Source organism: Pteropus alecto, unplaced genomic scaffold, assembly GCF_000325575.1.
Source record: "Pteropus alecto unplaced genomic scaffold, ASM32557v1 scaffold110, whole genome shotgun sequence".
NCBI classification, from domain to species: Eukaryota; Metazoa; Chordata; class Mammalia; order Chiroptera; family Pteropodidae; genus Pteropus; species Pteropus alecto.
In genome coordinates, this window is record NW_006431920.1 from 3,997,763 (window position 1) to 4,025,572 (window position 27,810).

Sequence of the window (27,810 nt, forward strand, 5' to 3'; positions counted from 1 at the left end):
CACATCCCATAATACCACATTACGTTGACGTCATTACTTTAAAAAAAAAAGAGCATATCTTCATAATGATTCCCTAGAAATTAATTTTCCAATTAAGTCTGAGACTGCAAGTGGAAGCTGAAGATGAGGTGAGCCATTCTGAACAAGGGCAGGTACAGGAGCACAAAGATGTGGACAAAAGTGGCCCAAGAGGCAAGGTACAAGGCCTGCCTGGGGATGGAAATAGAGTATTACCCCAAGAAAGAATGTTTTACAGTGCATCAGCAAGAACAGCAACAAAGCCAGAGTGTGTGGTGACTACTTAACTACCTTTTAAAAAGTCACCTTCAAAAGAATTTCAAAACATGTTGTTTAAGTGAGAAGCAACAGCCAAGTGCGCTCTTTAAAAGTGGAAAAAGTATGAAAAGCCACTGGGGGAAAACACCATCCTTTAACTGCACTAGGCTGACTTCCTGGAGGGTGGTGATTTCTGTTCGAGGAATCCACTTCTCATTAAAAAAAAAAAATACACACACACATACGCGCGTGCTAAGATTATTAACTATAAACTGTGCTTCAGAAAGGTGTGCTATTAAAAATTTAAAATAGCTATTTGATAGTCCCCCCAAATTATGATGCGCTTTCCATAATAGTAAATGATTCCAAAATAAACACCAATAGCCATGAATCAGAACTTGTAATAAGTATCCTTTTAAAAAGGAGATATTCACCAATTTCATTATTATTGAGATACTATTAAATAAAAATAGAAGAAAAATCCAGAATTTCAGTTTTTCCCACCACGCAAACAAAAACACTTAGAAGTTCAGGGAGTAGTACGACACTGTTGTTCCGGAAAAAGAACAGCACAGTGGTTCTCAAGGTGTGGGCTGAGGCCCCTCGAGGGTCCCCGCAACCCAGGATGAAGCTGTTTTCACGCTACTGCCTGTTTCACTCGCGATTCCATGACGCGCACGGGAGTTTTCCAGTCCACGTCCACGTGACATAAAAAGGATCGCAGTGAGGATCTGCTTCTCTTGAGCCAGACTACAAAGAGATGTGCAAAATGTAATATAATGTCCTTCTCAACTGTTTCTGGATAACACTTACTCTTATCAAAAATGGTACTCCTGTTAACACGTAATGGGTTTAGCATTGTTGGATTTAAATAAACAAATAGTTTTTAAATGACAGTATTAATTTCTAATGCGGTAACTTCTGATCGACACGATTTACATAAAAAAAAGTTCATTGGGGATCGTCAACAATTTTTAAGAGTTGTGGTCCTGAGACCGATGTGTTTCAGAACTGCTGGCATTGTGGTACAAAAGCAGCCACTTACTCTCCATTTTACCCGTTTAAGAGAACTGGAGCAGGAGGGGAGTGCTGGGGGCAGGGCAACGCACAGGGAACGCACTGATGTGCTTCTGCAGATTTACAGAAGGAATCATTTTAAGAAACTGATTACCTAAGCTCTGTTTTCACAAAAATGAAAATAAAACATAACCTTAAGCTTTAGCAACAAAGTTCGCCACTCTAAAAGAAAAGAAAATTTCCTTTTCTGATTAAAGACAGAACGGCAGAGATCTGATTCACCAGGAAGCCAGGAAACACGGAGGTCTTCGGTCTCATCGCCTTCTAGAATTCCCTCCTCTTCAGTACTCAACACAAGCTTGATGGTCCGTTATAAACCCCGATGCAAACCTGAATGTGAAAGTCTAACAGGCTGATTTAAACCCATCTAAAGCTAGCTCACTTCTTAAACTAAGTATTTCAATTTTATAACCCCCTCAAGTCAATAAGAACTTACATTTAATTACAAACTTCAAAATTTACCCAGAAAAAATAGTCTTTAAAATTATTTTAACAACAACTGTTTAATTTACTTATTTTTTATATGGAAAGGCTGGTAGGTTATTTGGGTTATGGCCTATAATTATATATTATAACTTTGTACATATGAATAGATTGGGACTCAATACAATCTAAAACATAAAAATTCAAAGACATTTCTTAAGTATTCCCTCCACGAAAAAGGGGCTGGAAAGAGACCCCAAAAATGTAGAGACATTTCAAGTATACACCAACACACACCAAGACCTTCGGAGCACTCGTTTAATTCTAAAAGAAGAGGATACTGCTCAGAAAAGGGGCAGAGATTTCCCAGTCTTCTTGCTTATCAAACCGGTTCAGATAAACCACACATTCAGCTAGACAGGCAATGAACAGCAGTGCTTTAACAAGTCTAAAACACGGATTCTGACACAGCATGATAACTCTCGTGTGGTCACCACTGATAAAGGTATTCAACATGAATAAAAGGTTTGAGGAAACTGATGTTCACCTCTTTTAATAGCAAAGCTTTAAAATTTTTTTTCTAATCATCGTAAGATAAAACTTTACAAACATGTATTACATATACTTGTATATATAATTTCACCTTTTCTTGATGACACAGAGTCTTAGTAACAGAGAATTATCAGAAGGTGATGTAATATAGTAGTGTCCTCTAGGCTGGGCTGACCCTACACTAAATGGTCTTCAACAGTATACGTACGCTCTTCATAGATTTTCCTATCTCCTTCCTTTCAAGCCACCACTCCTGAATTGCTAATATGCTATGGGGCTGGGAAATCAAATGATCATTAAAAATAATCATTATAGACTTTGTGACATATGTAAGCTCAAAGGCATTAAAAAAAAAAGCGATTCCAAGTTTCTCAGTTGTGTTTTGTTTGAATGAGACTGACAGATTATCTCTGGATGAATGAAGGATTGTTATACATAAATATTTAAACAAGTTCATTTGAATATTAACAAAAAGATATAACTAAACATTAGTATCATTGCCTTTTAAACAAAGTATTCTATAACTTTAAGGTAACACTGGGTTCCAGTTTCTTTGCCCCCATAAATGAACATCGACAAATGTCCTATTATCAGTTTGTCCAGACAAAGAAAAAAAAAACTGAGGTGCAATCATGTCACAGTTAATGCATGTCTGCTTCCAATACATTCAAAGTATTTTTTAAATCAATATTTAAAATAGGCCTTTTGTAGTCCGAGAATTCAAGATACTTTTAAAAATTTGTAAATACACATACATGCAAATTCTTCATATATACAAATTTCACAAAATTAAGAAGTTGCAAAGAAATTAGAAGGATTATGGTGAATCTGACAAGCTACATTTAAATGCTTTACCACTGACATATTCCTGAATATAGCAGTCATAGTAGTTTTAATACATTTCTACATGGCCTTTTTATAAAATGTTCTCTTTTAGACATAAAAGTTAGTCACTAGAAGTCTTCTGAAATTCTAATTTAAGAATTCAAGATGTTCTCGATTCACTATTCATATTTAAGGCCACTTTGGTAAAGGCATTGCAGCAAGAACACAAAAACAATCGCATATTTTCTAATATTTATTTTTTTCACCTGCAAACTGTAGCAAAACATGATCAGCTTTATTATGCAGACAGGTATCCTTCTACATTTTTAAAGAATTTAGGCATGTATAAATAGAAGAGCTCTTTAGAAAGGAAAAATTCAAGAACGAATAAAACCTTCCAATTTTGACTTTGTAACTTTGCAGTAGCTATGGTTAGGTCAGTCATTCCAAGATATATGACAGCACCTTAAAAGTGGCTGATCTATTTCCCAGTAACATTTTTCACATAACAATGTGTTAAAAGTTACAAATACTGATATGCACAAATAGCTAGTTTCTAAGAAAAATATGTACAGTACTGCAGCATAATGAATGTGGTATCTGCAATAACTTAATATTAGCCAATTTTTAATATACATGATACCGCTACCTTTTTCTGCCAATTCACAGGTTAAAGGTTGTTACTGGAGCCCTCTGTTTCGCACACATTACCTGGTGTTTAATACACAATGCAGGCTTTTTAAAGACTTCTCCTGTGTTTAAAGCTAAGATCAGTGAAACAAGACAACAGTGCAAGAGGCGGAGATGTAATGTGACCACGAAGAGTTCGTTCCCGTAAAATGTCTATGTAAGGCTATAAGAAAGGGTTGGTTGACGAGCTTCCTGCTGGAAACTGTCCTGTGGGTGCGCCACTCTACAGGGAAGCACAGAACAAAACAACAGATGATTAAGAGTGGTGTGTGCTGAAAAGATGAGGCTATTCAGTAAACAATATTTAGATTAGGATTAATTCTTGGCAATCGAATTTCTTCATTATCGTCCTTAGCAACACACTATAATAAAATTATTAGGTGTTAGGCACTGTGTTGTGCCTTTTATATCCATTATTTCATAAAATTCTCAAAATAGATTCTAAGAAGGACTTGGCCCTTAGAAGGACAAAAGTATTTGTTATTCAAAACAAATCTGATTCCAAGATCCCTTTTCACAATGTTGGCTAAATCTACAGCCTCTCGTAAAGCTATTTTGCCAAAAAAGTAGACAGGTTTCATGTTATAAAATAGCTTATTTACTGTCAGTGCTTTGATTTGCAACTGATTAATGTGGTTTCTTTTTAAAAAACAAAACCAAAAAAATGTGCATAATGGCTGCCTCAATTTGTACAATCATATAACATTAGTGGAAAACCAAACAGCATCTAGGAGAAGCACATCTTGCTCTTCCTAATTTGAAAATCAAGAGTTTAAAATTGCATCTCACTTACCATAAAAGGATTACTAGATACCCCAGCAGCTGCGACTTGACCAAAAGGGGTTACCACTGGCTTTGTTTGTCCAAATGCTGCAAAACCTGCACCTTGTTAAAACAGAACCACCAATTATAACCCACACCTCTGAGAAACAAGGTGATGTTTATAAAGTCTCATAATGCGTTTCAGAGAAACTCCTGTCAGAGCAACAATAATAAAATAATAACGTTAAACTGTTAGGCCTCATGCTCTTCCAAACACCAGAGACAAACTTCCTGTGGCAAGTCTTAAAAGAGCTTTTATACAGCTCTCCAGAAATGGTTAATTCCAATTTGTCTCAGCTACAAAAACTGCCAACGTTCAAAAAATGGAATCAGTAGATGAACTGCTGACTATCTGAGAGCGGCTGAGAGGACCATGAAATGCTTTTTCTACGTGAACATCACAGTATTCTTTAGGAAACATTTCATCATTATGGCTCTGCCATGGACCCTATTTCCAAACCTTTATCTAACCACTGACTTGAATTACAATTGTAATTGAATTACAAGAGTAATCTTCAAATCTATGGACTTCAAACTTTGACCATGAATGAAATGGTTAAACAAACAAAAAAATGGGTCTCTAGTGAATCTTGCTGAAAACAAGTAACAAATTCTAACCATAATAAGTTACCTATTTAGAAAATGAGTCTACATCATAAAACAAAGCAAAAAAACACCTTGTACAAAATGGCAGTTTTCTGATGCAAAACAAACAAAAACACACTCTAGGTCTATCAAGTTCCCTTTTAAAAGTAAGAGGTGTATTAGAACATAGAGAAATTCTTAAGACACTGGCGATTCTGAGAAAAGGGGTACTCTTTAGAGTCTCTGATTTCTCCCACATCTACAATCTGGTTGCAAAAACGTACAAATTTACTCAACTTTCTGAGGCCCTGATCACCAAAGGCTTCTCTAATCGCATAGTAAACATTCAACAGACAAGCATTCTTTACCTAAGTCCTTCTGTTCAAACGTGTAACATCGCGACATACAAAAGATACCTGCAGTGGATGCACAGCTGGCCAAACGCTAGATCTTACCATTGGGCTGCTGAGGAAAAGCTGGCTGCTGAGGGAAGGCCGCTTGGGCCGGGAAGGCAGGCTGCTGGAAGCTGCCACTGAAGCTGGTGGGAAGGCTGTAGGGCGCGGGAGTGCCGAACCCTGCGGGCATGCTCATGGACGCTGTGCCGAACGTGGCCGCTGAGGGAGAAAAGGAGGGCTGATCACTGACACACAAGAGCACGTTTGTTTCTCATACTCAGCATTACAGAAGAGACATCCTCTACCTTGAAAAATATTCAGATGTACATTAAGGGCATTTTAAATTCCAAAACTCAACAGTTAATAAGTTTTAGCGCTATACAGTGTAACAACCTATACAATTTATTCCTAAAACTCAATGACCAGAATAAAACAAAGCTATCACTGAAATTATACAATAAAATTTCTCAAAGTAATTATATAAAGTTCAAGCCTAAACAGCAGTCTACTTTTTAAAGCCCATCATCACGCAATTCACATGTATACTAGTGTACATTTTTTACTTTTGTTTTACTATATAGAGTAGAACCACCAAAAATTTAATTTTATCTACTGAACTGTCTGCTATAACGTAACGTGCATTCTGGAAAAAAACATTTTTTTAACTTCTACAAAACAGCTCACTAAAAGTAACAAGACTTATAGGAGAAATAAGGTTACAGGCAGGCCACGCAAAACCTATGCAGCTTTGTAACCAGAGCCAAAATTGGGCACGGGGGAGGGGAGGAATCCATTAATAAAAAGATAACATAATTAAAAGGGCATTTTAAGCTCCTAGTAAATCAATTCCAAAGGAAATATATGGACTCCCACATCCCTTTTTGGGAAGGCAAATCAATACTGCTTTAGAAGGTTAGGACTGCTGAGTTAACAGAAACCGGGGCAAAATGCACAAAGACTGAAAAGGAATTGCAATAAGCACTCTTAGAAGAGACAAAGAAGGCAGAGTGAGTGAGCGCCGTGCTGCGCTCACTGCTGCACCCCGCCACGGCCCGCCACGTGCGGCACCATTCCTCTGTGGACGGGAGACGCCTGGGCTGGGGACATCGCGTGGGAACTACCGCTCGGTGCGGTGTGCTGCCACCACTCCCCGTTTACGAATTACTTATGGATTGATCTGCATTACAGACACGTGTAGCAGCAGAACAGGATACTACTTACTGCTGGGAAAGACTAAAAACAACATTCCAACTTTGTGTTCTAAGAAAGGGCCCCGTGAAATAAGAGCCAATAATGCTGCTTTTAACACAGAATATTATAATTACATAGCGAAATACTTTTAGCGTGATGTTATCAAGAAAAAATTTCACTGAATTTCCTGACTCAAAACATTTACCAGCATAACTCCTGATTTAAAAGCAAAGGGAAAAAATTTTTTTAAATGTTACATAGAATTACCTTTTATTAAAAAAACAACTAAAAAAATGTTATAAATGTTGCCCAAAGTAATCCGCATAATCCTAATGTTTGTAACAATGAACCGCAATGAACCTAATTAGAATGTCAAATTTCTAATCACTTTTTTTTATTACTGAGGAGAAAAAAAGGGAAACAAGCCACTGGGAAGCAAGTGAATTAAAAAATAATAAGCACACTGCAAGGGAAACAGGAGGGTTTCATAACAGACAACAATGCACTCACGTGACTGACAAATCACTTTAAGAAAGCACTAAAAAGCACAACTTGGATACAGTTAAGCAAAACCAAACTCCATGGAATAATGTGGTAAATGGTTTGCTATATCAAAAAGGCATCACTCAAAGGACTATGAATTCAAACTCAAGAAAAATAATCAGAAAAGCTATTGACATTCTAATATGACCATGGAGGTAAGCGATAATGCTTGTCATAATTAAAACATAAACCACTACAGATTTTCATGTAACTTTAAATATATGTAATCCTGATGCCACACATTCATGCCCACTCCATTTTAAAACATGGAAAAAAATTCCACATGCAGGGATCCAGAACACTAGCAGAAGCTTCCACAAGCAGGTAGACAAACCGCCACGTAAATCTAGACAGTAGTTGTGGCCACCTACCAAAATGAGCGTGAGGAAACACTTGAGAATGCATTGCTCCAGAAAGGCCTTATGGGAAGCCGTAAAGAGACCAATGTCAATTAACTTATGGTAAGTATTGTCAAATAAAAGTAAATCTGTTCATTAAAAAGTTCTAAAATTAAAATGTACTGTTACAAAGTGGGTAGCATAACACATTATAAAAACATATCCACAGTCTTTTTATTTCAACTATATTCATGAAACCGTAATATTTACAGTATGAAATAAAGGAGAAATTAGAATAATAAATACCAAATGAAGAAACATTTATGAAGTCCATTTTTAAAAATAAACACTTTTTTTCATGTAAAGATACAACTTATATCCATAAAAAGACTTTGTATGCCTGATGAGTTGCACCCAAAAACGCAATTCATAGGATCATCTAAAATGATTTAGCATCTATCGTTAGCATCTAAAAAGTCAAATATTGGAGAAAGCACCTGAATAAGGCATGTTTTATTTACAACTCTGTACGTTAACCGGAAATGCATGAAGATAACACAAGTGAACTAATTAAGTACTACAAGGGGAAAGTTATTCAAGGTCGTTCATTAGAAAGGTGAGCGGCACCTCTAGTTTAAAATATAATGGCTGAGGAGAGAAAAAAAAAAATGCATCTTGAGCAGATCCTACCCACCTGGCATGACCTGGGTCAGAGAGGTTACATCTAAGTAAATGTAATGAATAAAAAAACAAATTTAGGTTGTTATATAACAGAACCTTTTGTGTTTAACTATCTGGAGTGGAACTATTTCTAAAATATATGTCCATGCATTTTAAATTAGCATACTTAAACCCATTAAATTTAGGGAGACAGATTAAAATATTGGTGTGGTTTTAAGTTTTGGTTCTGTCATTTTCTAACTATACAGGAAGTTACTTAACTTCCACAAGCCTCAGTGTCCTCATTTGTAAATGGGGCATGGAGGGACAGAAATAATAGTACCTATTTACAGAGATGCTATAAAGATTAAATGTATTAATGAATTTTTAAAGTGCTGTATAGCAAAGATTCAATGAATGTATTTTTCTCACTAGCTTGAAAAGATGGTTTTCTATACTATGTTCTGAATTCAACAAAAGGTTAATTGAGGGAGAAGGGTTCTGTGATAAACAAGTTTGGTCACTTTATCTCTTTTCTTAGAGTATATTAAAGGCTCTGAAAAGTCCTGCATTAGTAATGCTGGTTAAGTTTTGTTTATCCCAGCATTTTCTGTATGTATTTGGGCATACAACTCTTTCCTACAGAGTACTGGTAACAACTCAGGAGACATGTTCTACTAAATATACTTAGGCAAAAACTGACTGTTAGTCATCAATGACTGTTAACCAGTATTAATTACTATACTTTAGTCTGCAACAATAATGCCTTCTAAGCTCTAGTCTCAGGCTGCTCTAAAATATTTTAGTCTCTTTTTAAACAGTTTGATATAAATCACATATCACATGATTTGTCCACTTAAAAGGGTAGACTTTAATGTATTTTAATATATTCACAGAATTCTACAACCATCATCACAATCTAATTTTTGAACATTTTCATTCCCCCTAAAAGAAATTCTATGCCTAGCAGCTGTCACTCCACATTCTGTCCCACCTACTTGTGGGCTCCATAGGTTTTCTCATTCTGGATAGAGCATGTAAATGGAGTCATACACTAAATAGAATTTGGGGACTGGATTCTTTCACTCAGCCTAGTGTTTTCAAGGTTCGTCCATGTTGTAGCAGGAATCAGTACTTCATTTCCTTTTATTATCAAACAAATTCCATTCTATGGCTATACCACATTTAGTTTATCCATTCATCAGCTAATGGATATTTGGGTTATTTGCACTTCGGGGCTATTATAAATAACGTGCTATTAACATTTATATACAAGTTTTTGTGTGGATATTATGTTTTCATTTCTCGTGGGTATGTTCCTATGAGTAGAACTGTTAGGTCATATGGTAACTCTGCTTAACTTTCTGAGAAACTGCAAAACTATTTTCAAAAAAAGTTAGATACCATTTTACATTCCCACCAGTAACATATCAGGTCTCTAATTTCCTCAACTCATTATTGTCTTTTTGCTTATAGCCACCTCAGTGGGTATAAAGTAGCCACTAGTGAGGTTTTGATTTACATTCCCCTAATGACTCAAGATGTTCAACGTCTTCTCATGTGCTTATTGGCCGTTGGCCCTCTGTACATATTCTTTGGTGTAATATCTACTCAAATCCTTTGCCCATCTTTTAACTGAACTGTCTTTTTATGATTAAGTTGTAAGAGTTCTTCATGTAGCCCAGAAAAGCCCCTTACCAGATACATGATTTGCAAATATTTTCTCTAGACTGCTCTAAGGTTAATTTTTCTGTTGTGCTAGTTTTTTAAACTTTACTGTTTCTACTGAATGTTAAAAGTGCAGATGATCCAAATATTAGGAGTAACTGAGCGTAAGACTGGAGGGCGCGCGCATCACTGCTATGACACGCCCTATGCAGTCCACGCCACTTTCTACTGAAGGTTTCTTCCTTGCCTTTTCCTCATCCCTTTGTGCCTGTCCCATTTTTGTATTAATCCTCATTTCTAGAATATACTAGACAGATGAGATGGGCCTACTGAGTATTTAGACATAAAAAAGGAATAGCACATAATGCTGATTTGTATGTGTTTCATCAAAGCAAAACTAAATTATAAATATGCTGTACTGGAAGGAAATACTGCCGGTTTATAGAAGAGTTCTGGGCACTAACATTAGATTAGTCATTAAGTAATTTTGAACTGCTAAGGCAAAGCCAAAAAATTGATTTTCACTTACGTAATAAAACAAAGAGGCTAGGCAGACATTCCTACGATTCCTTCAGTTCTACATTTTATATGTCTATCTCTTTGGAGGAAAAAAAAATCTTTAAAATCATTCACTAAAATAAATGACTGTTAGGAAATAAAGGCTATTCATTCAGTGGCAAAGGAGATATTTAAGATTTATAAGAGAAATGCCTAATAATTGAAAACTATATTAAGGTTATTAGATTTAAGGAATCAAGGGCTATGGGAAAAAAATGTAAAATAGAATAGACTCCTAAAATAAAAAAGATCTTAGGCCATACTGGCTAATCTCCTAATGAAAGTTTTTACGTATCATAAAGTTACAGCCCTAAAGCTTTGTAATGCAGGAAAACAAAGAGATTAAAATAATTGTTTCAAGGATGAAACATATTAGTAAAACTCTTAAATTTCACACAGAGCTAACTACGCAATACTCTCTTTCAAAAGCAACCTCAAATGAAATTTGACAATAGTAATACATTTGAGAGTGACAAAAACTATCTCCTAAAGAACCATTATTAATGTTGATGTCATGAAACACTGGAAATTCCTAAACATAGTGTATTTGTCAAATTATTATTTATATTTCACCTTCAATACAAACATATGTATTTAAACATTTAGTTTGATTTAGTCAATTCAACAGCCTAATAAAGGTGATCGATGTGATAAATTCAAAATTGTTTATAATGCAAAACATTGTTTATAAAAAAATAATTCAAAATTGTTTACCCTGAAATAAAATTTGTGGACGCAGATTTACCTTTCAATAAATTTTTCTTAGGTTAATATTAAAATTACTTTATATCATCCAAACACACACTGTATATTTTATATTATTTTATATTTTATATCAAATCTTAACTTTAAAGGACTTTCATACCCTAAACAAAATAAGCAAAAAAAAGCCCATAATCCTGATGACAGAACCAACTCAGAGTTACAGTCATGAAAGGAAAAGCAAGAGAGAAGGTTTGCCAAGTACATGCAATAATACAAAGACCCTGCAACACGATTTGTGCCATCCGATTCTTATGACTCTGCCAGGAGGAGCACATTGTTCACATTCTACAGAAAGGACAATAAGGCTCAGAGAAGTCGGATCGACAAAACCCCAGTCAAGGTGTAATTTGAGTTTCCATTCTTATTAAATGGGGTCACGATAGCTACAAACATCTCAATAGTATCTTGCAAATAACTTAAAACATTCAACGAATCTTAGTACATCTCTACCACCTTTACTCCATGAAAAAGAAAAAATACGTCTACAGCCATGCCACCCTGATGGCCATGCTATCAGACGGGATCAGACTTGATCCCGTCTGATATCAGAAGCTAAGCAGGGTCAGGCCTGATCAGTACTTGGATGAGAGACCACCTAGGAAGACCAGGTGCTGTAGATGTAAAAAAATAAGGGATTGTAAGGTGACAAGGTCCTTGCAATCTGTGAGGTCAACCTAGGGTTGCCTCGCGTAAAAATAAAATAAATAAATAAATAAAATAATAAATACATACATACATACATACACACACACACAAAAAAACTTTCTTAGGATAACCTAGCAAGTAAACAGTAAAACAGGACTTGAAACACAAGTCTGGATATACCCAAAACACATTCACTTAACTACTCTGAGCCTCAGTTCCCTCAGCTGTCGGAGTGATTAAAACATTTACTTGATGAGAGTTAAGATTAAATGAGACAATGTAAAAAACCAATGTGTCATGAGACATTTTACAAATATTACATTTATCACAACTGATGAATGATATATTTTTGTCTAGAATACAACAGAAATTTAAAGCAGTCAATTAATTAGGTATACTTGAACTAAAACAAACCATTTCTTAAAAAGTAAATTATGTGTGAAATTCAAATGTTTATTAAACATCTATTACAGTGGTCCCCAACCAATAGTGGCACCAGGGACCGGTGCTCCGATGAGAATCTAAGTGCTGATGACCTGAGGTGGAGCTGAGGCGGAGCCGAGGCGGTGATGCCAGCACTGGGGAGCGGCTGCAAATACAGATGAAGCTTCACTCACTCACCGCTCACCTCCTGCTACGCAGCCCAGTTCCTGACAGGCCACGAGCTGGGGACCCCTGATCTATTATACAAAGTACCAACAAATTATAACCGAAGACATTTATGTAAAAAGGAAAGTTATAATTCAAACTCCTAATAACACAATTCTTAATCTAGTCAATAACAAAGAGATTTGCTAGTAATTACTAACTCTTAATGATGCGAATTTACTGGTAATGTCACAAGCACCTTACTTTCAGTATTTCACACCAATATATGCTGGAACCAGAGTTAGGCTTTACTTCTAAAATTACTGAAACATACACAAAAACAAAGCTGACCAACTCTCTAGATTTAACGGGGACTGGGTCATAGCCATGCACTTGCTGACATTCCGAGGTATTGGCAAATAGCTCTGGTGTTCAGGATAGTAAGACAAAAATCAAAAAGGTACAATACAAGGATGATATGGCTAGCTTACAGTATGAACCAAAAAGACAAAAAAAAAAAAAAAGAGGGAAAGATAAAGAGAATAAAGGAAAAAAAGTTATCAAAAGAGAAGAGTCAAATATTATACCCCAAATTAAATCAAGTTCCCACAATTTTTAAAATGTTAACATCCTAAGAGATGTGCAGTAGAAATACTCCTGTATATGAAGACCTCATTTAACAAAGTCCATTCAAACCTTACAATCTCATTTCAAGAAACAAAACCAGATGAAAATACATCTCATGATTTTTTTCTATTAAGACTGAGTGAGTTGTAACCAGTAATTCTGAAACCAGACCACCAAATAAGTCAAAATTACCGTATTCAAGTCGTATCTCTGTCATAAATTGGCCATGTGGCTCAAGGAAGTCTCATCTCCATGCTTGGGCTTCCCTGCCTGAAAAACGAAAGCTCTGACGGGGGAGGGGGGGAGGTAGACACTAGATAACTTCTAAGGTCCTTCTCAAATGTTAAATTCCAGGATTTTGTAAACTTTCAGCTAGTATTTGTCTTTATGGACAAACTCTCCCACACACTTCTCATTCATTTCGGTAAAAAAGAAACCTTATTTTCTAATGTTTTCACTTTTTTTTTTTTTTTTTTGCAATAAATACCTTTTCCAAACCTTGCTGTTCTGTAATCTTAATTTCTTACCTGTTGCTCCTCTGGCATTGGTCTGAAATGGATTTGTAGAAGATGCCACAGAAGGACCAGCAGCAGCGACAAATGGATTTGTGGAAGGCGTAGCTTTAAAAAATTATAAAATATACTATCAATTATTTAAAGAATTTGTTCATATCTATGTATCTATATGAAAACAGAAAACTAGAGCTTTCTGATAATAAACTGTTGCTTGTCTTCTGGTAACCCTAGAAAAGGACATACATTTGGGTTCTTTATAAAAATCAACACATACAAGAGTACCCCCTTATCCACGGTTCTGCTTTCTGCAGTTTCAGTTACTAATAGTCAACAGCAGTCCGAAAATACTAAATGGAAAATTCCAGAAATAAACAATCCATAAGTTCTAAATTGCACAAAATCCTGAGTGATGTGAAGGAATCTCGTTCCATCCTGCTCGGGCAGTGAATCATGCTGTATACACGATCACCTGTTAGTCACTCAGCAGGCATGTGACTTGGTTAGCGCCTAATGCTGCAGTACTGGAATGCTTGTGTTCAAAAAAAACTAAGTGCAGCAGTGATGATGCTGGCAATTCAGGTGTGCCGAAGAGAAGCCCGAAAGTGCTTCCTTTAAGCAAAAAGGAAAAAGTTCTCAATTTCATATGGGAAAAAAAAACCAGTATGCTGAGGTTGCTAAGATCTCTGGTAAGAACCAATCTTCTATCCACGAAATTGCCAAATTTTATAAATTAAACTTTCTCATAGGTATGTACACAGAGAAAAAGAACATAGTACATATAGCGTGTGGTGCTTCCCACGGTTTCAGGCATCCACTGGGGCTCTTGGAACATACCCCCCACACCCCCCCGGATAAGGGGGGGACTACTGCACACCAGAAACACATACCTCCAAATGGAGCAGGCACACTTGAAGGAGCAGGCTGTGTCTGTGCGGAAGCACCCACTGGCACTGTTCCAAAAACATTGCTGAAAACAAATATTGAAAATTTCATATTTAAAGAAAAGCAAAGGTAATCTACCTATATAGGGTGGCCATAAAAATGTGGAAACAAGTAATTATGAACATGTCATGTATCACAGACGTTCTCAAACTTTAAGTCTCAGATTTCATTTACAGTCTGAAAAATTATTGAGAAACCCAAAGAGGCTTTGTTTCAGTATGCTATATTAATATATATGTATATATATAGTATTAAAATTAAAATGAAAAATTTTTTTCATTTTATTCACTTAAAAATAACAATAAAGCCACTCACACTAACATATGTAGCATTTTTATAATAACTATATTTTCCAAAATGAAAGGAATTTAATTAGAAGAGTAACGCCGTTGGATATTTTTGCAAATCTTTTAATGGCTAGTCTAACAGAGGATCAGTCTGTTGTAATATGCTATGTAGGGTGAAGTTTATGAGAAAAAAACTGGCCTCACATTAATACTTAATTGAACAAAATAGAAGTATTATAATAATAGCTTTTCAGATAATTGTTGTTAATCTCTTTGATATCATAGTGAAACCAACAGTAATAGTTTCCTAAAAGTTAGTTGCAATATGGAATTTGAAACTATCATCAGTGAACATTTTTGTACTTGACTAAAGTTAACATCCACTAGTCTATCTCATACTTTAAATATCTTTTACTGGTATTACATCATCTGGAAAATACTTGATGTCAATCTTCCAAATGTCAACACATTTCTTTAAGCAAAAAAAAAAAAAAAAATCACCTTCATTAATATCACCACCCACCTCATCAGAAAAGTAATGGGAAGTTATCAAGCTCATGTTAATAAATTTTCCAAAATTTGCTTAAATGTGTGAATATTATCAGTTGTTTTCCTTAAAGTGACAGACTTAAATACTTCATTTTTTAGAAAGTATCTGCCAAATACTCAAATCTGAATCATGGTCTCGAAAAACAGTGGCTGTTTCATTCCACGATTCAACTACCATACCTCACTCAGTATGCAGCAAAATTCCCTGATACGTACACCTCAGTCCAACACAGAGAAAATAGACATGTTTAAGGATCAAGATTTAATAAAATGTTTTTTACTGCTTCATTGAGAACATTCATATAAAAAAGAACTGAATCAAGACTATTCCTAAGTAAAAGTAAATGTATAGTGGTAAGAAAATAATGACTATCTGATGACTACTTGTACAGCTTGGTGCCAACTGCCTTAATTCACGCTAAGGCTCCAGAGAGCTTTACCTGCCATTGTTTTTACACCATTAATACAAATGTCAATTAGTGAAAACACAAATAATTGCTCAGAATTACGAACTCTATATTCATAAATATTTACTGAATAGTTTTAACCTCGCAGACCCCTTCGAAGGGCCTCAGGTACTCCAAACACTGCATGGACCACTGTACTGTAGTATCATTAAGCCCTTTGTTCTATGTATTTGTGTTTCCAGACTTTAGGACCTGTTATGGTCCACTACTGCGTATGTGTAATGTAGATAAAACTAACAAAGCAAAAAATGTATAAATACTCTTAATTTTATTCTCTGGATTTAATTTTTCCAGCTGGCATATGGGAAGTTTATTACCAAGAGCCCAAGCAGTTGGTACTACAATCCTAGAATTTCTCTCTAGAAATGGTGCTAAAAGGACATAGGATAACTAGGATAACAAAAGAAAGAAGAGACAAACCTCAGAAATGAAAAGCAACGAGACGGTTAAAACACTGTATAGATGAGTCACCTGTACTTCAGGGTCTGTTTCCTTTACTCTAAAAGGAAGATGTCGAAACTCTAAGGTCTTTAAAGAGCTGATGTTGTTCAAATGTATTCAACTTCCCCCTGCCAAGAATTCCTTCATGCCAGACATATTTGAACACAGTAATAGATACGTCTATTTATAAATTCCAGTACACACTGAAGAGATATGGAATTAGTGTTGGGCTATGGTGCAAATATTTCTAAAAATGTGTATTTACAACTAAGGCTACAACATATTCCTTTCAGTATTCAGTCTTCATGACTGAAAACTGTACCTTAAAAGTATATAATCTAATAAATGATTCTCTGCTGAGCACAATTAAATCTGTATATAACTGTCCATTTTGAGATGTGTACATACTCTTAATTTCATTTTGGTGTTCAAGGAAAAAAGTAACGAAGTCTTTGATTAAATGAAAATATAAAATTATGGCAATTATTCAAGAATTATATTTTAATTAGCAAATTAAACTCAGTTTCCTCAAATTTATAAAAATATTCAATAATTTTGAAATTATGTCCCCCACAGTCATTATTTAACATTACTATTCAGAGTTGCAAAAAAAGATTAGAAGATAAAGCACGAAGCAGGAACACCAAGACAAGGTACCTGCTAGCATTACTTGTGGAAGTGTACGCATTACTGGAGGTGGCTGCAGAGCTGAAAACGCTGTCTAGTTCTGCCAGGGCTGCATACTTGTCTGAAGATGCACTTGGCTGACTGGGAACTGAAACCACAGAACCAACAGGAGCTTTACCTGTGGTCCCGAAGCCACTCCCCTGATCACCACCTGTGAACAAACAAAAATAAATTACACCCCAAATTTAAAGTTATACTTTCAACTTATCAACCCACATTTGCCATGCAACACATGTGAATTTAAAACTGACGTGGAGCTAAATAAATGGACAGGATTCTAGAGGCTTACCTAATAAGGAATCTAAAAAATATCAGACAAGATTAATTGTGCTACACACCACTGTGGTAAAGATGGAATCTTGCAATTATAACAACAACTAAGACTCTACACCGATAAAATGTCTAGACTGTGCGTAAAAAAGGAATTCTCAAAAAGTGCTACGTAACATCTCTAGGACAGGTGCATTTCATTCATGTGAACATAAAATGCTGGACCCTGATATAAACAATTTATTAATATCATTTTCCCAGGGTTGTCCATGAGAAAATCAGAGACAGTAATAAGAGGAAATATTTACTGAGCACTTAGTATGCGCCAGGCACTGTTCAAAATGCCTATAACTGCAGGGTTCCATGCTATTTACTACCCTCATTTTGGAGATGAGAAAGCAAGCCCAGAGATCAGGACACAGAATCCAACTTGAAAGCAGACCCTTGCTGTTCCCCACCGCACTATGCATTCTCAGAGGCAAAATACTGGCCCAAAGACCAAACTAGGCATAAAAATACACTGTTAAAAAGGTTTTTAAAAATAAATATCAAGATATTAATAGAAAAGAGTTCAAAATGACTATACCACAGAAACCACCCAATAACCTTTCAGTTTTATTAATAAGATTTCTTAACTCAGTATGGCCTTAGAACAGTAAAGCATGCTTTCTAAGATAAAATTAAGTTTCTGTCGATTATTTTCTTTTAAAACTAGAAGGTATCCAAATTAGTTTCTATGCTTTCAGTTTTATAGCTGATATTTCAGATCGAAAAAGTTATGAACAATTAAACAAAATTTCTATACAACTAAGAAACGCACAGCATCCTAAGATTTTAACACAACCAAATTTAACGGTCTGTTTAATATACAAATTTGTATTTGTTTTGTTTAAAGCTTGATTACCTTGTCCGGCACTGAAGATATTGTCTAAATTAGCAAGTGCCGCATATTTGTCTGCAGTCTGTAGACCAGCTTTATTCGTTGAAACTTTACTAACAGTAGATGCTGTTTGATGAGTCTGGGAAGTATTGAAGGTTCCAAAATCAGCACTGGAGGATTTGGGGAAGTTATCAAAATGAGCAAAATTAGCATTTACTGATCCAGCACTTCCACCTGTAACAGAATAAACAAAACACTTGAAATTTCTAGACTTTCCCCAATACCCTCTGACAGATTATGTGATCATTTCTTCCTAAATTAAGTGTTCCATAAGCAATCCTACATTCTTATAGATAATAACTAGCAAACAGCATTCAACTTTAACCATCTACATGTGACTTTACAGTTTACGAAACTAGATTTTCAAAGGCCCTGGCTGGCAACATGAAGAATCACAAGTTTCTACCTGTAATTATCTACCCTGGAGTAAAGAATATAATAATTCTTAGGGGAGTAACTCTAGGCTACCTACCTGATTGGTTACTTTATAGAACATTCAGTTATATACTGTGATCTTTTACTAGTTCTCCTTAAAGAGACTCTACAAACAAAGTATCTTACGCTATAAGTTTTTGTAGCTCTAATAAAGACTTGGTTGAAATGAATCCCAGGGTAGAAAATTAGAATGTCTAAGATGTACTATTCTGATCCAGAATTTCTTAAAAGGTGATCTTTAAGCTTTGGACTTATTTTACTTGAAGAGCTATTATTCTACATAATTTAACATATATATAACACCATAAAATCCTCAGTAAAATCATACCTTATTATATATAGTTCAAAAAATAAAAATTATAGTATACAATATAAAAATAACTTAAATATATCAATTTTTGACTCTAAAGAGCATAACTCACCTAAAGGTCCCTATTGGATATATCTTGCTAAGATTAAAAGTCTGTTCTATAATCTAGATACTTATTTAAAAGACTACCAAAAGATTAAAGCTAGGTATTTCATTCTATGCTTTGGATTCTACACTTTTGATACCAGCTCTTTATGCCTATGCATTAGTTTCAGCAATCAAAACAGCATATACAGTTATATTGTAAAGTGATAGCAAAGTAGACATAGATATTTTAAAAACAGGAGAGAGACACCTCTCTTTAAACAAACAAAAAAATTTCTATCAATTAGTTTTTTTATAAAACATATACTGATAAAATTTCTCTCAAAACTAAAATTCTGGTTATTTTCAATTAAAACCAATTAAGTATGTATTTAAAAGATTGTGATCTATTATAAGTAGCTGGTGAACAAAGTACATACTAAAGCTTTCAAAGTTTGCGTGATGAAATTTACTTCACATTATTAAAAACAGAATTATTAAATCAACTAACTCTTACTGTATACTATTGCGTTTAGTAATAGTGAAGAGGGGAGTAAAAATGAGCATTTATGAAAGGTTATTATTAAAAGATGATTAACATTCTATAAGTGAAAACACCATGAAATACAGCACAAAACATACAAATTAGCAAAAGATGCCTACTTGACAACAGAACTTACTGTTGGTAGCCTGGAGAGGAAAAGCTGAAGAAAATTCACCAAAACTGCAGCTAGATGAAAGCATTCTAAATGCTGGACAGCCAGAAATTATGTAAATGATGACATTTAAAGGAAAAAAAAAAAGAAAATTGAAAGAAAAGGCTTAAAGACAGTACACAAAGTTAAAGTTGAAAGAAAAGTAAATAGCCAAAGATCTAAACAAGGGTTCAATGAGTGTCTGAAAACAATACAGTTTATGGCAGAGTATTCAATGTTTAAAGACCAATTCCTGCACAGAAAACTATTTCCACATTTGATTAAAGTTAAGTTAAATAACCTACTCTTGACTAAATATATTTATTTTTCAAGCTCGTTGCCTTGAAAATTACTTATACTTTTAGTTCTACAGAAGCAATCAATTAGCTTCCTGTAGTTACGGCCTGAATCAATGTGTTCTATGAACCTAAAACACTTTTAGTACTCTAATCCCTCTGTTTATAAGAAGTTTAAGGAAGATTCGTGTGCAGGAAAAGGAGAATAGATGCTGTGAATTAGACAATATACCAAAGAGTTCAGAAAAACAAATGATCACAGAAAAAAATAAAGATTTCAGGTTTCCCCAGAGCTTTGTAAGATAGAACTACTTTAAACTCAGATAATTACAGAATTTACTTTTAGAGTAATTTTTGAATCTACATCGAGAGAGTTTTACTTCATTTTAAACATTTAAGCATAATGCTGGAGAAGCTCTACCTGTAGTTTGGGGCTGAAAAGGAGAGTGACTTGCTGTGGGGAAACCTCCAAAATTACTCGAACCACTAGACTGTCCAAATGCATCAAAGTTTGCAAAATCTGCATTTGCAGAATTCTGAGCTGTAAATGGTAAGGAACAACATATGTTAATGAATATGAAAACTATAAATGAAAAACATGACAAATGAAATTTAAGAATTTTATAAAGTTTCTACATCTCAGAACTCACTTTAAGGAGAATTCATTTAAAAATCAGATTTTCAATCCTATCAGCATTTATTTAGCCCAATTTCAAGCAATTTATCCCAAAATTTCCAAAACACTTTACGCAATCATAAATTTGTACACGATACCCTTTGAGTAACTTCAGGAATAGTACTGTAAATGTTACTCCATTAAAGGAAATTCTGAATTAAGAACACTAAATATATAAGTTATAGTGAAGCAAATAGAATCTTAGGATACAGGATACATTCTGGAAATTCAGATTTAAAATGGTAATGAGTGATTCATCAGCTGGATGAATCTAAAATATTGATATAAAGACAGTTTAATTACACTAAAGTTTTTTTTTTTTCAAGTTTACAACTATGTCACACCATGGCATATAAAAATAAAAAAAAAAAACACACGAATGTATAACAAGTAGGACACGACTGCCAAATAAACTAAAGATATTGACATTCTATTAGAAACCTGCCATTTCAAACACATTAAAATGTAAGATACAATGAGAACTAGTAAAAATTACAAGTACCCCTCATACAAAAAAGTTAAAACTCAATGGCCAGCAATGAGTGAAGTAATGAGGGAGCATATGATGGATATAATGCAACCACTAAAAAAGTCATGTAAAAAAATATCCAATCCTATATAAAAATGTTTATGACAAAGTAAGAGAAACAGGTTAATAAATTCCAGATACATTTTCATGTGCCACTTTGTTAAATGATACCATGTACATAAAAAAAATCTGCATTAACTCAAAGTAGTAAGATTTCATATAGGTATCATTTCCTTGTTTTCCTGAGTTGACCAAGCTCTTGAAATGAATATATGTATTCTACCTGTAAACAACCCCCCCAAAAAATTACTAAACAAAATATTTTCCCATTAACAAAGCAAATATTATTGTTAAAAGAAAATCAGGAAAATTTAGAGCATTTTATGCAATACTGTTTTGTATACATCCGAGAGGGCATGACAGTAGAGGAGGAAATATACCTAAAACAGACCCCTTTTTACTAGATACCCGTGCCACTCCCTTCCTGAGTACCCACACCTAGCACTTCTGAAACGTGGGGTGCTATCCCACCGGTCACTGCTCACACTTGGTTCTTAAAAACTCTTTTTAAACACGTTTGTCCCAGCTCTCAAACACTATACAGAAGTACCTAATTTAAAAGGCCGCTTACTGCTTGCTTAACAATATTCTGTATTTTCTGGATACCCTGCAATCTTATGTCACAATGAAATACTAATAAATTAAAATTTTAATTTCCTGAAAAGCATTTTGGACTACATATACAAGTTTAAATAATAAATACAAGTTTAAACACAGTTACCATTTAGTATTGCTGAGAACGACAGTAGGCAAGTACAGTTTCGTGCAAAGAGAATCTGAGCTAAGAATCGGAGAAGTCCATCCTAACATAAGTAACTGTATAAAGCCCCGGACAAGCCCCCGATTGTTCTGGCTCTAGCAGTTTTCTCACTAGCAAAATGAGAAGATTCTCTAGATGCTCTCTACTTGCAAATCCAGCACTGTGATTCTACAACTTATGAGACAATAAGAATAAATTATTTCAGAGCTTTGAAATACTAGACCAAAAAAAAGAAGATAATTCTACTAAAAGACAAAATTATTGTATAAGTCCAAAATATGTAATATTCATACAGATAATACAACTACAAACCAAATAGAGAACATGGAATAGGAAGTTCTCAAATTAAGAGTGGGCTACATTCCAAAAGGTAAGTTTCTAATTTTTTTGAACAATTTAATTATACAATTGAGAACAAATGAAATACATCTGTCTCTTGTAAAAATAAGAATTGGGTCCCTAAGCTCAAACAGATAGGAATATGTAGTATATAATACTACATATTCTACATTTAACTTATATTTAGAACATCATAAGGAGAAAATATACATGTAACGAGTGTCAAACATCATTAGGAAAAGAATCAGTTCGATGCAAATCATTTTGTTAGTCAAGTCTATTTTATCAAATTTTTATTTTCCCAGTGTTTCCCAACTAGAACACCAAACACATTACTCAAACATCTATTCATTATGGTAAGACAGGGTTTTGTAATATTTCTATCAGTTTTTATTTGCAGACACTGTATCTATTCATTATCTCCAACAACTTATTTTATAAACTTTTAAAATTTCTAAGTGTATAGAATGAAACTTTGGTAAACGCAACTTTAGAAATTAAGCAACTAATAAATTCAATACTACAAAAATTACTATCTGGAACCTTAGGCAATCTTTACACAAACAGAATGTGACAAAATAGTAAAGATACGTATTAAATAATCTTATTTCAAAAAGTACAAAGGAGTCAACTAACTTTAGAATTTAAGGCACCAGTGAATGAGCCCAAATTTTGCTGAGAGCTGTGTTTCCTCTTCAGTGAGAAACAGGTATTCATGAGAAAGGAAGGCAAATACAGAGACCAGAAGATGCAAACTTAACAACCCCCATCAAATGCAGCTGAGAGATAAACTTTGTTTCAACTATACAATATTTTAAATTTTTTTCATCAATTCTCAACATTTAAAATGAGAATATTTCACATTAAATAAACAAGATTTCTTGCTTCCCTTTAAAGAAAATTAATATATTTAATAATCCTGAACCTGTATTTCCATGTGGCAACAGATGAGAACATCCCCCTTTACAAAGGGCACCATGGTCTCTCCTGCACTGCATAATACTACTCATTTGTGTAACTGGGTGGCAAGGCAATTTAGTCTGACATCTCTAGTACATGACAAAAATTAATTGCAGTTTATAGTATGTAGGTGCTGTAATATGTTTATTACCAGACAAAATAACTATTAAATTCTGTAGGAAAATTATGTTTCTAACTACATATCTCTGCAGAAGATGACAAAGTTTTTTTAAAAAAGTACTTCAGCTGATAAATGAAGGAATGACAAATTTAGAATATCACAATTTTGCATAACAGATGCCAGAGCATTGGGCAACTGCTAACATTACAAACACAGATAATCAATATTATGTGCCTCTTAAACCCTCAGTAAGTAGGCTTGCCTCCACCATCACCACCCCCTCTCTAAATAACCTGCAATCAATCAAATCTCTATCAATTGACAGTAAAACACAGAGAAGAACCTAATAAAGGACACCACACTGGCACAATAGACAATAGGACTGCTTAAAACTCAACAGGACAAATAACCTGGTTTGTTTAACAAATAAATTAGGAGAAAAAAAGGATGGAGGAAAAACCTACAGACTAAGAGAAGTATCTTACAAGTGCCATGTGTACACCTGATCTGAATAAACTGTGTGTGTGTGTGTGTGTGTGTGTGTGTTTGAACTGGAATAAAAAAATTGAAAAATAATGAATTATTATTATTATCACTAATATTTAGGGAGTGGTAATACTACCATAACTATGCTTAACAAAGAAAGTCCTATTTTTATAGATATATATAAAATAGGTATTTAAGAATAAACTAATATGTCGAAAATGTGCTTCAAAATAATGAGAGGAGGAAACGAGTAAAATGAGAAATGAAACTAGATTAGCCATGAGAGATGGGTATACATAGGTTCTATTATCTGGTCACTTTTGAATATCTGAAATGGTCCATATCAAAGGATAAAAAAAATATGGTGGTCTTTTCCCATTTTTCTATGAAAGGAGGTCACGTCAATATCTGACATTAAGGTACAGTCTCTTTCGTGATTAAAAGACACCAGGGTCACACGATTACATATTAGACCTCAACAGTCGAGTGATCAAACATTCTCAAAAGAATATGTTTACTGGTATTTAAATTTAAACATGGTTGTTTCTTGGTGTTTTATAGAGATCTCTGGCGAAAGCTCTTAGGGAAAAACATTTACCTGCATGACTGTTGAAATGTGCAAAGTTAGCAAAATTGGCTGTAACTGTTGACTGAGGAGCTGGAGCAGCAAATATGTCCGAGCCAAGATCACTTAAAAGGTCAAACTGCTTCTTTTCCTGCTGCTGTCCTTGAGAGCGACCTACGACAGGGGACTGTAAACCACATGTTAGCTATAAAGTGTTTCCAGTCAGATCTGCTAAATTTTTATAACAATATTCTCAATTCACTTAACTTAAGACACAGTTTAAGAACTATATCTTTTATTTATAGTTTTAATACTTTCTTTTTTGAAAAGCAACAATTTTAAACATCTATTCCCAAATTATCTCTCAATTTTAAGTAGAGTCAAAAGCAAAAAAATATAATTACAACAATTGTTACACCTCATGACACAAAATGGTCTTGCTGCTAAGACAGAGATGCTTTCATAGACATAACTGTATTCAGAGGAAGAGTTATGATATGCTGACTTAATTAACTCTCTTTTCATTTTTCACACAAACCTTTTGTAAAAATAGAGCAATTTAACCAGATGCTCCAGTATAGGGGTCGCCAACCCCTGGGCAGCAGACCATACCGGTCCACGGCCTGTCAGGAACCGGGCCGCACAGCGGGAGGTGAGCGGCAGCTCCCCAGCACTAGCATCACCACGGCATCACCGCCTCAGCTCCACCTCACCTCCGCCTCAGATCCTCAGGCATTAGATTCTCTTAAGAGCACCGGTCCCCAAAAAAGATGGGGACCACTGCCCTAGTGTGCATGATTAAAAAGAGGGGGATTTAATTGAAACAGTACCGCGCCTCAGCACCATTCTTGTGTAGATATTACAGTATCACGCAACAGATTTGTCATAGCTCAGTCAACTATAATAAAGTTCAGAAGTACAAACTTTAGGTACTGACTTAGAAAAAGACTTCGGTGTATTCGGTTTTTTAGAGTAAGGTATTTAATGCAAAGTCACGTGTGTTTCCATGATAAACGTGCTTTATAATCAACAAGGCATGGGAGAAAATTCTACTGCTTGAGAAATCCTTTCCTGCAAAAGTACATGACAGAGGCTGTATTGTTCTAACTCTGATGGTTACCACAGATTCAAATTTTACTAACTGTATGCTATATGACAGTTATAGCGACATTCCTGTATACCTTTACAAAACTGCAGAGAATTCAAAGAAACTCATATTAGTAAGAGCAAAGGAGCAAACATATACACATTCCGACCATTTAACCAACAACCTTTCAACGTGCTGTAAGCCATTCGTACAGAACACTACTGGCATACGAGGTTACGCTTCTGTCTTAAAGAATTCTCCAATTCATGACACTCAGTCCTCCTTTAAGTAGAAGCCCCTACAGAGACTTAATGGCTACTCACCTGACTAGGTGTGCCCTTATTCAAGTGCAGTGCTGGTGCTGAATCTCCCAAAAGAGATTTCAGTGGTTTGACCTCAGGTGTGCTGCTTGTGCTACTGGCAGAGGACCCTGAAATAGACGCATGAACTGACGCCACCACTTTGGCTTGTTCCGGTGGAACATACCTAAAACACATGAAAAGTTGAGCAGGCAGTTAACTAAGAAAAATACAGGAAATACTACAATCAAGAATGACAAGCTGAATTCTAATTTCGTATAAGACTGTTAATAATAATCTTATTTCAAAATTCTCTTAGAGTTGATAGTTGAAGACTACACTTAATTGAAATACTCAGAGGAAAGATAATGAAGACTAACACAAAACTTTCTTCATTTACTTAGTTTTTCTAAGATAAACATAATAACTGCTTTTTTTTTAAAGAGGACCTATCATGATGAATAGTTAATACTATAATTTTTAAAAACTAAAGTATTGTAAGATCATAAGTAACATTTGGAAACAAAGCAGAAAGGGGAAACATTATTATATTACAGTGAACAGTGTAAAACAAAAAGGCTTATTACAAATCTAAGAATAAAATCAACAGCCCAATTTTTAAACAGGAGCAATTGACAAAAGGAGATATAGAAATGAAAACACTTGTAACCTAAGTTGTGCACATTTGATCTGAGTGTAAACATTACAAATTTTGTTACTATTAAAATACATAAATAGGTGTGCTCTGTGCCCAGAAGTACCACCTGCATAATATCTGGGTAAGTGTACAAAGATACAGGTACATGTGTCTTTTTTTTTTTTTTTAATCGTTTTCTCTTTTATTGCATGCTGGAGTCCCCAAACCTGCTAAACACATGATTACAAGTAACAGCAGCAATTGTTAACTGAAGGTTATAGTGGTGTTCCCTGGGGGTCTCGTATGCTTTTGATGTTCCGGGGGGAATACAAACTGGCAGTACCAGAGTAGGGAACTAAGTCATCTAACATCTTCTAGATTCATAACTAGAGTTTGACTGATGTGGCTTTCTGTATTTAACTCCTAAGAGGTTCTGCCAACTTCTGGATCCTCTGAGAACATTGTGCTTTCAAAGCAGCTGGCTTGACACTGAAGACCTCTGGATCATAGTATACAATACGTACAGGAGCCCTTGTACTTGGATTAGCCAGTTCCTGAATTCTGGGAGATGTTTCAGAATGGATAGCAGCATAAGATACTGGCCAGTAGGAATCAAACGACACTCTTAAACCCGTTTAATATAATACCACACAGCTACTCTTTGACAGGGAAAGATGTCCATATTACTTTATGGGTCTTTCTGGTTTGATCCCAGTCACATAAATATAAGATTCACGGGAGAAATGGAGTTAAAGTAAGGAAAGGCAGTTAGAATATAATGCCAGAATATTGGCAATGCTGATCTCTAGGGCTGGGATCATGTAAGAGCTCTCGTTCTGTATTTCCTGGTTTTGTCCTATCCTACCCTTCTCTCCACCCTCCATATCAAGCAGGTGCGAAAAGCAGGAGAATGGTTAAGAGCACCTCTCTACTCCAGAGACGTGGTTCACATTGCAGCTCCACCACTCAACGGCTATGAAACCTAAAGCAAACTACTTCAACTCCTCATGTGCCTCTGATTTTTCATCTATAAAATGAATAAATGGTTGCTGAGAGGTATAAATTTATGAGTTAACATTTATAAAATACTTAGAACACTTCCTGGTACAGGTGACAGCTACAAAAGAGTTAGCTATTATCAAATT

General features: G+C 34.9%; 1 protein-coding gene across 4 annotated transcripts in view; it reads right to left on the minus strand.

The window, feature by feature from the left end:
- Positions 1-1,837: 1,837 nt before the first annotated feature.
- AGFG1 (ArfGAP with FG repeats 1) overlaps positions 1,838-27,810 on the minus strand; it is a 66,164-nt gene continuing 40,191 nt past the window's right edge. For 3 of the 4 annotated variants that reach the window (XM_015585414.2, XM_006906653.3, XM_025043253.1), the window contains exons 4-13: positions 26,053-26,215; positions 24,676-24,829; positions 20,568-20,687; positions 18,291-18,500; positions 17,087-17,267; positions 14,631-14,710; positions 13,756-13,848; positions 5,706-5,864; positions 4,637-4,728; positions 1,838-4,066 (exon numbers count right to left, since the gene is read on the minus strand). In XM_015585414.2, coding sequence (XP_015440900.1) covers positions 4,007-4,066; positions 4,637-4,728; positions 5,706-5,864; positions 13,756-13,848; positions 14,631-14,710; positions 17,087-17,267; positions 18,291-18,500; positions 20,568-20,687; positions 24,676-24,829; positions 26,053-26,215 — 1,312 coding nt within the window. In that variant the 3' untranslated portion in view covers positions 1,838-4,006. The remainder of the gene's footprint in view (positions 4,067-4,636; positions 4,729-5,705; positions 5,865-13,755; positions 13,849-14,630; positions 14,711-17,086; positions 17,268-18,290; positions 18,501-20,567; positions 20,688-24,675; positions 24,830-26,052; positions 26,216-27,810) is intronic. The other variant, XM_015585413.2, reaches the window with a different exon arrangement.